The sequence below is a fragment of the Lithobates pipiens genome, unplaced genomic scaffold (genome assembly GCF_037356315.1).
Source record: "Lithobates pipiens isolate NorthernLeopardFrog02 unplaced genomic scaffold, aLitPip1_a1.2 Scaffold_23, whole genome shotgun sequence".
In the NCBI taxonomy this organism is placed as follows: Eukaryota; Metazoa; Chordata; class Amphibia; order Anura; family Ranidae; genus Lithobates; species Lithobates pipiens.
The window spans coordinates 5,455,963-5,466,749 of NW_027507785.1; the positions used below are offsets into that span (position 1 = coordinate 5,455,963).

At 42.6% G+C, this 10,787-nt stretch overlaps 1 protein-coding gene across 1 annotated transcript; it reads left to right on the forward strand.

Moving 5' to 3' along the window:
* The first annotated feature begins 2,560 nt into the window (after positions 1–2,560).
* LOC143926820 (uncharacterized) lies at positions 2,561–4,840 on the forward strand. Its single transcript, XM_077450861.1, has one exon. It carries the CDS (start codon positions 2,861–2,863, stop codon positions 4,679–4,681), a length of 1,821 nt encoding a protein of 606 aa, XP_077306987.1. The 5' UTR covers positions 2,561–2,860; the 3' UTR covers positions 4,682–4,840.
* Positions 4,841–10,787: the final 5,947 nt, after the last annotated feature.

Here is a 10,787-nt window from a genome sequence, read left to right on the forward strand (position 1 = left end):
CTCGCCGATCCTCTCTCCTCGGTGTCGGAACGAAAAATACCGACACGGAGGAGAGATTACATCACTTCCTCTCCTGTGTTTACATTACAGGAGAGGATGTGATGTCACGAAGGATTTCTATTCGTCGGGAGCGATCGCGAGGGGGTGGCCATGAATGAATGGCCGCCCCCTCATCCCGGATCGCTTCCGAATGAATACCGACCGCCGCAGGCACCGGGGGGGGGCCCGATCGGGCCCCCGACCCGCGGGAAGGCAGGGACGTACATGTACGCCCATATGCCTGCCCGTGCCATTCTGTCGACGTACATCGTCGTGCAGCGGTCGGGAAGTGATTAAATAAGATTATGATAAAAATATTGATTGGAAGTCAGAGGAAAAAACTCGGCAGTAGCCATTCTGTTGAAAAGGCAAGATAGTAGCCTCAGTGCAAGTGTTTATCAGTCCATAGTGTCAGCCAGATCTGGATCCGGAGGTGGAGATTGTATGCGACTTCTTTTCTGTGGATTGTAGTCTTCTTCTCTTCTGGAAGCAGAGGAGGGAGTATCAGCATATGAGGATGATTTTTGGCGAGTGTCCGCAGCATCTCTTGATGATGTGTTTATCATCCCTAGTTTCTGTAAAGTAGTTTGCAGGTCCTTAGCTGTTCGACACATATATTTGCGACTTTGAAAAGTAAAACACACTGAGAAAGGAAAGCCCCATTGGTAGATTATGTCATTTCGCTGTAATATTTGCAGTAGTGGTTTCAGGGTTCTTCTTTGACTGTAATCTGTGAGAGGTCTGTGAATAATTGATATTTATGACCCTGGAAAATTAGGGGATCTTTATTTCTAGCTGTATTTAGCAGTAGTTCCTTAGTGCGGTAGAAATGCAATTTTGCGATCGTGTCACGGGGAGGACCATCTATTTTCTTTGGTGCTAGGGCTCTATGAACCCGGTCCATTTCAAGACGCTCTAGTGGGATAGCTGGTTGTAATTCTTGAAAAAGTGCAGTAATAGCACTGTTTAAATCAGTCACAGATTCGGGTATTCCTCTAATACGTATATTGGCGCGTCTTGCACGATTTTCAAAATCCTCCAATTTGGATTGTAATATGTCATTTTCCTCTTTAAGAAAATCAATTTCTGAGGCAATGTTAGATGTATAATTTTCCGGATCGTCTGCTCTAATTTCCAGTGCTGATGTACGCTGACCAAGTATTCTAATTTCTTTGGTAAGGTTTGTGGTGATGGTATCTGCAGTGGTTTTTAGTGATTTTTGAAGCAGATTTTCTATTTGTTTCAGTGTTACAGGAGGGGATAAGTCTTTTTGTGTGGAAAGTTCTAAATTCTCCAGAACTGACATATTTTTCTCAGGTATTTGGTTAGAGAGACTATGTGCTTTTAATGAGCGAACATCTTTATGTAAAGCAGCAGAAGGGGCTGTCTGTTCTCCTCACTGTGTGTGTGTGTGTGTGTGTGTGTGTGTGTGTGTGTGTGTGGCGGCGCTTTCGTGTTAATTTTCTGCCTCATGAGTCTCCTCTGACCCCCCCCCGGAATGTCACCAATGTAAGGTAGGGATATTTATCTACCGTTTTGGTATGATATATATGCGGAGGGTCAAGTTACCTCCGCCGTTATATGGCTCCGTTGTCCTGCTGAGAATGGAGCTCTAAGCCAGCATTACCTCTCGGCTAGGCTCCGCCTTCTCCCTTCGGTGTAACATCTTTCATGTTTGGGAGTTCCGAGAACATTTTCTAGTTTTTTTTTTTTTTTTTTTTTTTTTTTTTTCATCTACATTTTTGGAAAGAAGTGTCAGAATTGGCTTGGGTGGCAAGTGGTTAAAATTCAATCCAATACAGCAGCCCAGAGGTGTTTTGTACAGTTGATGTATGAAATTGTCTGTCTGACAGCTCATAACCTGGTAAAAGGTCGGGATCGACCCTTTACTCTGATCTGGGATCAGCCGAGTCCCGAGGACTTGGTGATCACAGACCGCGCCACAGGGGGCACGTGGGCAGCCCAAGCACAGGAGGACATCCATGTACGCCCTCCTGGCAATTTAAGCCCATGCTGTAGCTGTCTTTCGCCTATAACGTGGGCTTCAAGTGGTTAAGGCATCCTCTGGAACAAAATTATTATTATTATTATTATTATTATTTATTATTATTTTTATTCTTTTTTAGATATTCTCCAAATTTTTATCTGTTCATAAGAAATGCCTACACTCGTACTTTCTATGTTTGATCACGACAAGTGCATCAGCTGAATAATAATCAAAGATTCATGCTAATTCAGGTTCACTTTGCACATCAACATAGGCAAACGGCTTTTTCTTCCAATCGGAAAAAGGTAAGAATTTGCAACAAGGTTTGTAATAATTCCCGGTAATGTACATTGGTCACCCAGAGGGGATTGTTTGTTTGTTTGTTTGTTTTTTTTTTTTTTTTTTTTTGTTTTCAACAAAAGTGGAGTTACTCGTTAAATAACACTTTATTCATCCTTTTTTTATATAGAATTCTGACTTATGTTTTTTTTGTTTTTTTGTATAGGTGGACTGAAGAATCAATTTATTTTTTGTCATGTTGGCCTTCATAAGTACAACTAAATCCCAATGGTAACAAGCCATATGGGTGTTTTTAAGGGACTGAAAGTCTTTATTACAGTTCACTGGAGGATCCCCACAGCACTGAAGCCATATTGGAGTTCTTAATGTCGTAAATGTTTTGGATGCTCTTCAACATCGATCCAGCTTCAGAGGACGACAGGAGAGAAGTTGATTTGGCGTTCTGGAGTTGACGATCGCTTTACAGCCCATTCATACATCAGAGAAATTATTTCAAAAGCTATTTCTTGTTTGGACTCTGACAACGTTTTTATCATGAAGGCAAAACGTATCGGACGCCAGACGTCTCACACTGGAGAGAAGCAGTTTCAGTGTTCAGAATGCGACAAAGCTTTTCCAGTGAAGTCAAGGCTTATCGTACATGAAAGGCTTCACACGGGAGAGAAACCATTTCAGTGTTCCGAATGTGGCAAAGCTTTTAAAACCAAGTCTCATTTTATCACGCACAAGTTTCTCCATACTGGAGAGAAGTCCTATCAGTGTTCTGAATGTGACAAATCTTTTACCACCAATGGTAATCTTGCCAAACACAAAATGGTTCACACCGGTCAGAAGCCATTTCGGTGTTCTGAATGTGACAAAGGTTTTATAGCGAAGGCAGATCTGATCAAACACCAGAGGGTTCACACTGGAGAGAAGCCATATCGGTGTTCTGAATGTGACAAAACGTTTAAATACGAGGAAGGCCTTACTGTACACAAGAGGATTCACACAGGAGAGAAACGTTTTCAGTGTTCCAAATGTGACAAATATTTTCTACAGAAGGCACAGCTCATCTCGCACCAGTGGGTTCACACTGGAAAGAAGCCACACCAATGTTCTGAATGTGATAAAGAATTTACTACAAAATCAGGTCTTATCATACATAAGATGATTCACACTGGAGAGAAGCCCTATGGGTGTTCTGAATGTGATAAAGCTTTTCATTTGAAGGCTAATCTTATCTCCCACCAGAAGATTCACACCGGAGAAAAGCTCTATCATTGTTCTGAATGTGATAAAGCTTTTTCACAAAAGGAAAGCCTTAAACACCACCAGAGGAATCACACCGGAGAGAAGTCGTATAATTGTTCTGAATGTGGGAAAGCTTTTGCAAACAAGCAAAATCTTATCCGACACCAGAAGATTCACAGTGGGGAGAAGCCGTATCGGTGTTCTGAATGTGACAAAGCTTTTACACTGAAGCCAACTCTCATCAGACACCAGAGGATTCACATTGGCGAGAAGCCATATCAATGTTCCGTATGTGATAAAGCTTTTCGACATAATGAAAGCCTGACCGCACACCAGAAAGTTCACACCGGAGCGAAGCCACATCAGTGTTCTGTATGTAACATGACCTTTGCATTGAACTCGGAGCTTCTCGTTCACCAAATACTTCACACTGGAGAGAAGCCATATCTCTGTTCTGAATGTGATAAAGCTTTTTCACACAAGTCGCAGCTTTTCGGACACCAGAAGATTCACACTGGAGAGAAGCCGTTTCAGTGTTCAGAATGCGAAAAAGCTTTTACAGTGAAGTCAAGGCTTCTCGTACATGAGCGGATTCACACCGGAGAGAAGCCGTATCAGTGTTCTGAATGTGACAAAGCTTTTCCCGGCAAAAAGGAGTTTATCAGACACCGGAGGATTCACGCTGGAGAGAAGCCATATCAATGCTCCGAGTGTGACAAAGCTTTTACAATGCGGGCAGAGTTTATCAGACACAAGATGGTTCACACCGGAGAGAAGCCTTATCAATGTTCTGAGTGTGGCAAAGATTTTTCACGTAAGGAAAGCCTTGTCAGACACCAGATAGTTCACTCTGGAGAGAAGCCATTTCAATGTTCAGAATGTGATAAAGCTTTTAAACACAAGGAAAGCTTTATTGTACATCAGAAGGCGCACAAGGGAGAGAATCCATATCGGTGTCCGGAATGTGGCAAAGCTTTTACCGTGAAAAAAGATCTCATCAGACATCAAAGGGTTCACACCGGAGAGAAGCCTTATGAGTGTACTGAATGTGATGAAGCTTTTACTCAGAAGATGGGTCTTATCAGACACCAGAGGGTCCACACTGGAGAGAAGCCAGAATGAGACAAAGCTAGGGACAAGGGGTAAGCCCTGATGAAAGAGTTGCAGGTGTCTCGTTAGGTTCGCGCCCCATGTCATCCCACAAACTAGTGAAAAAGTATAACCCTACTTTAAAATCCAAACTAAAAACTAAGTAAATAAGAACGTACTGGATGGATTCTTTGGGATTTGTGCTCATCTCCATCTGCACACACCTATAAAGTCTGTGAACATTTTACCATTTTTGATAATTTTTCTCGGAAAAGCACCAATAACTGAACTGTTACTTCACGATTCTCATCTTACTGATCTCCTGTTTATGGAGGTTTTGTTGAACATTTAATGCATTTTTTATCCTTCACTAACTGAGCTGTGTTCCCAAGTGCCTTATCATTGCCAGATCCTGAGTTCATGCAATAACACTGGCACAGTACCAGAGATGAGTGGTCAAGTGGCATCTTTCCAAGCCTTTAGAGTGTTAGGGGAAAGTCCTTTCCGCATTCTCCTGACTGTTGAGGCATCATCAGTGATGCTTGAAGGTTCCAGCTAATTCCACCTTGTCTACAACATTTCAACATTCCACCCCCTCTCATGGATGACCTTTTTACAGGCAGGTCTCCAGCAGGGACACCAGCCAATGAGAATTCTTTGTTCAGTGAGCAAGCGACTTCCTAAGCTGGTGTAAGCTTTCCAATAGTGAGTTGCTGCTGTTTTTTTTTATAGGATGAACTTGACAGTACAACTTAAACCCAACTGGTGGCATGTCTTGCATCCAGTTTTTCTGCAAGTCTAAAGCCTCGTACACACCATCTGATTTTTCTGACAACAAATGTGTGATGGCAGGGTTTTGTTGGAAAATCCGACCATTTGTATGCTCCATCGGACAATGGTCGGATTTTCCAACAACAAATGTTTTATAGCATGCTTTAAAACTGTCCAATGTCTTGTCTGATTATCTGGTTGTGTGTACACAAGTCCGTCGGGGGGGGGGGGGGGGATCCAAAGTACAAACATGCTCACGCATGCTCCGAACCAATGCTAGCCATAGCACAACATTAGCAGAAGTTGCCCAAAGGGTGGCGCTAAAGAGCTAGCTGAAAAAACACATTGTTTTGTGTGCAGCAGCAGATCACTTCCAACCATGACCTATTGTTGGCTGCAGCAAGTATCTCTAGAGTGGATATGTTTTATACAGTAAACTCTTCATAAATGGGATGGGTATGGGGGAGTAAGATGACCCAGTGTACTGGAGTCATGGATCAGATAACCAGTGAAACCATTGATGATATAGCAGATCTGACAGCAGAAGCGACTCAAACACTTAAGGCCAGCCATACACACTTTGAATCTCAGCCGGTTCCTGCTGAACCAACCGAGATTCAAACTGTTTAAAGGGTAGGCGGAATGTACCAAGTTGATCAATTAACTTACGTACAACCAACCTGCCAGAGTGTTTAGCTATAGATGCTAGCAATTTCTCACTGTCTTCTACTGGTGACGGCTTCCCTGGGAGCAGACAATAGCTCGGCATGAGGGACTCCCTTGTCAGTACTGTCCGTGCTGATGGGGGGGGGGGGGGGGGGGACCGTGCACATTTCTTTCCTGCAACCCATGGTGTATGGCCTGCCTAAGAGGGTGTCGCAGAACTACATGGCTGCTGACTAGCTCTCAGATGCCCAAGGTGGAGTCTACCAAATGGTGTCCAGAGTGTTGTACATTCATTTCAGATCATGAGAATCTCATATGCGGTCATCTACACAAGATAAAGGAGTTGAACAGGCAACTGATTTGGGATTAATTAGGATTCATTTTCTTGGATGGGCTGAGGTTGAACTTGAATAATATGGTGGATTTGCTTCCTAAACCTTTAGTTGCTACTATAGTATTTTTACACATTGCTTGTTTCTTTTAGAGGAGTTTGTCTTTTTTTTTTTTTGAACAATGCACATTTAGGCCTGAAGACCAGCTAAAACCCAAATCGTTAATCTGGTTGAAGGAAGACACAAGTCCATCCAGTTCAACTTGCAGAAAAAAAAAATACCAAAACACACACAAATAGAAAACCGCCATCTATTTTCACAGTTGATCCAAAAAAAATCCCCAATAAAGCATGATCCAATTTGCTCCAGCAGGGGAACAATTCCTTCTTGATCCCCCCCCCCCCCCCCTCCCAAAAGGCAATCGAATATTCTCTGGATCACCTTTACGTATAAAGGTTAGTACTCAGTTATATCATGTACATTTAGGAAAGAATTCCGGGATTTTTTTTTTTGTTAAAGCCAGAACCAGATCTTGACAATTTTGGATTTTTTTCAGAACCAGAAGCTGGAGCAGCTTTGGCTATCGATCAGCTTCCGTCTTCATCTCGTTCGGTTATGCTTTGAAAATTTAAAGATGGAAGCTAATTGGATGCCTTGCACGCCTGATCCAGATTCTGGTTTTGATAAATCCCCCTCCTTTTTGCTTTCAGAAAAAAAAAGAGACTCTGAAGATTAAAATGGTGGTAACTGCAATCGTTTTGTGTCCCATGATATCGGTGCAAATGTTTTCTCAAACCAACTAAGTATAGTGTGCACAAACACGGTGCGTTACCCATTTTTCTTGGTGAGATATAAAAGATGAGTTTAAGTCGAGTAAATGGATACCAAACATACCTTTTTAAAATTTTATGTGCCCATGATATAGTGACAATCTTCAATACCCAAAATTATCCACAATGCCTAAAAAGTCTTCTCAGTTCATTAGTTTAGAGAGAGTGGATTGCGGTTGTTGGTTTTTGTAGGTAGCCACATGCCTTTTACGTTTGTATGTACATGGCAGCTTTAACGTGTGTGTGTGTTGTGTTTTTTGGTTTTGTTTTGTTTTTTATTAATTGAATACTTTTTTTTTTTTTTTTACCTAACTTTATTGCTACCACAGAAGTCCCCCATATGATAGAATATTGTTGACCACAGGTCCTCTTTCAGGAGATATAATGGGTATATTGGACCTCTACTGTCGCCTCTGGACCCCCAAAAACTATGGCCAAGGACAGATTATGCTCCTTTCCTGGCCACAGCAGCTGGGGACTAATAATGCTGAACCCAGAGTCATGTCCTAAATGGGTCTGGCTGGTAGTAATGAGGAGAGTGTCGTATGTTAATCAGTTTCTTAGCATAGATGATATAAATGCTATGAACATCCTTGAAACATATCCTGTTATTAAAATGTGATGTGTGTGTGTGTGTGTGTGTGTGTTTGTTTTAATAAAATTGGATTACGTTTTCACTGCACAACACGGTGGTCTGGTTTCTTCTACAACACATCCATCCACAATGTCATATTTAAGTTAAAGGAGTCTGATGGAATGGATTGTAAGCTAATTGTATCACTTAAAAGCACTAAGATGCAATGCTACTTTATTTAAATATTACCTCTGGTCTTCCCTTTTAGACCCCTTTCACAGTCTACAGTCTTTCACAGTGGCGCTTTACCGTCGTCTTAGTGGTACTATTCGGCCGCTATTAGGGTGGTTTTGACCCCCGCCAGCAGCCGAAAAGGGGTTAAATCTGCCCACAAAACACCGGCATTTTGTCGGCGGTATGACAGCGCTGCCCCATTGATTTCACCGCTCCTAAGAAGCTGCTGGCAGGACTTTTTCTGACGCCCTGCCAGCGCAACGCTCCAGTGTGAATGGTGCGGCTGTTTTAGGGCGGTTTGCAGGCACTTTTCTTTTTTTTTTTTTTTTTAACACTATAGCGCCTGCAAAATGCCCCAGTGTGAAAGGGGTCTAATGCCTTGTACGCACGGTCAGAAAGTCAGACGGAAAAGGTCCGCTCGGATTATATTGTCGGGGAAAATCTGATCTTGTGTGGGCTCTATCGGTCTTTTTCCATCGGATTTGAGAGCAGGATCTCAAATTTTCCGAAAAAAAAAAAAAAAAATCCGATTGGACAAAGTGCCACACGTGCTCAGATCAAATTACGAGACCAAAGCTATTGGTAGCCTCAACATAGTCCCGTCGTAACGAACGAACTGCATCACGTTCTGAACGATCAGATTTTCTGACGGTGTGTATGCAACACCAGTTTCGGACAAAATCCGTCGGAAAAAACAATCTGACAGATTTTGTGGTGGGAATGTCCGACCCGTGTGTACAAGGCATTAGTCTTGCACAGCTGTACCAGCTCTTCTTTTGTACTGAAATGGTTTACTCTGATTTCACTGCACACTGAGCTTCTCCCACAATGTACCCTAGAAGCTGCAACAAGTCAAATAGAGCCTGACCCTTATTTCCTGTCTGGAGTAAGTCCAGCATCATCTCGCCTCTTCCTCCCCAACCGGACTGTCCCTGGCACGCCCCTTTCATTAATTGGGTGTCAATTCTTTTAATCACGGAGTCTCAGAATGACAAGTGGAGAGTGCCCCAGCCTTGGGTTGGCTAAATTTTAGTGTTATAGCTGAGCTGTACCCAGTTGACCTGCACTCTATTTTTAAGGTCTGCTTGGACATTGGGTTAATCGTTCCTGTCTGCTGTTGGAAGAAGGTTCTAGCCATGGTGTAAGAGGACCAGTCACTGGGGTTGTGAATGTTTATTGGACCTTCGCTAATCCCTGAGAGACTGACACAGAAGACATGGCTGGAGAGACTATAAATATTTGGGTGGATCTGATGAGTACTCTCTCTCTCCCCGGGGGCTTCTCCCCAGGAATGTGTGTATTTTAGAGAAACTACTACTAGACCTCTACTAGATGCTATGTGCTAGAGGCCTTGGGAAATGTACCTGTTGAAGCTGGGGGGCTGGAGAAGGAAACCTTCACAGAAGAATGTTGCAGAAGAACTTGGCAGAAACTGCTGAGACAACATTGTGAGTAGGACCTTTTTTTCCCCTATAGCTCCAGATGCTAAAGTACTCATCGAGAGTTAAACACCAGGAGGTGTTACAGAAGAGCTGTGACTGCTCTCATAGGGTCATTGATTTAGTTGGCTGTACCCTCTGCATCAGCATTACTTTTAAACCTGCTACTAAAGGGCCAGATATTGCTGGAATACATATTTCTCATTAGAAGAAGCACACATACACGCTATTGGTATAATGTTCAAAGCTAAACCATCTAAAGATGAAGGTTAAATGAGAGAGCATGAAGGTGCAACCATGTAAAAAAATAAAAAGTTCAGGGGGTTGAACCCCTAGAGCCTCTAAGTCAGTGATGGCAAACCTTGGCACCCCAGATGTTTTGGAACTACATTTCCCATGATGCTCAACTACACTGCAGAGTGCAGGTGCATCATGGGAAATGTAGTTCTAAAACATCTGGGGTGCCAAGGTTCCGCCATCACTGCGCTAAGTGAAGTCTCGGACTGGGTGCTGTAAGGGGAGTGAGGATGCTTCAGGCACAGGCTGGGGCGACCAGATCACTATGAAAAAAAGGAGAGGAGAGAGAGATGCACCAAGCCAATCCTTAAGTAGTATAAAATGTATTCAGTAAAAACACTTGAACTTGTGTGAACAATATGGGGTGCACTGAGACACGTTATGAACACCGTATAACGTAATGATGTTCCTGTTTAGAAAACAAAGTTTGGTTTACTGGATGTTACTTGTTCCTACAATTCAATACTGTAGCAAAAAAAAAAAAAAATAAACTGTGATGATCAAATGGCACCAAAAGCTCTATTTGTGTGAAAAAAAGACATACAATTCATTTGTGTACAGTGTTGCATGACGACGCATTTGCCGGGTTAAAATATTGCAGTGTCAAATAGAAAGACTGTAGCAGTTTTCTATAAAGCATACATGTAGCACTGACCTCCGAAGGAGCTGCTGGTTTTATTTGGGGTTACCGTTACCTCCTTGTTTGCTTCTCCGTCTTGGGGTTCCTGTGGTAGGTGGCCCAAAGAATGTGGAAACTGACCCTGAATCTTCTTTTGGATTATTTATTTATTTAGAACAGAAAACGGAGTCTTTCAATAAAGGGTAGAGGGTTAGGAGGGAGTTCAGGTACTTAGATTTCAAAAATGGAAGTCTTTTGAGAAAAATCCAGAGAATAGCAACTGTTTCCCAATTGGATTTAACATCCCCCGGATAGACCTCCTCTCACTAGGTCTTGCAGCCGGTGGGGTGCTCGGTAAAGTCTCTGCCACAGACTTA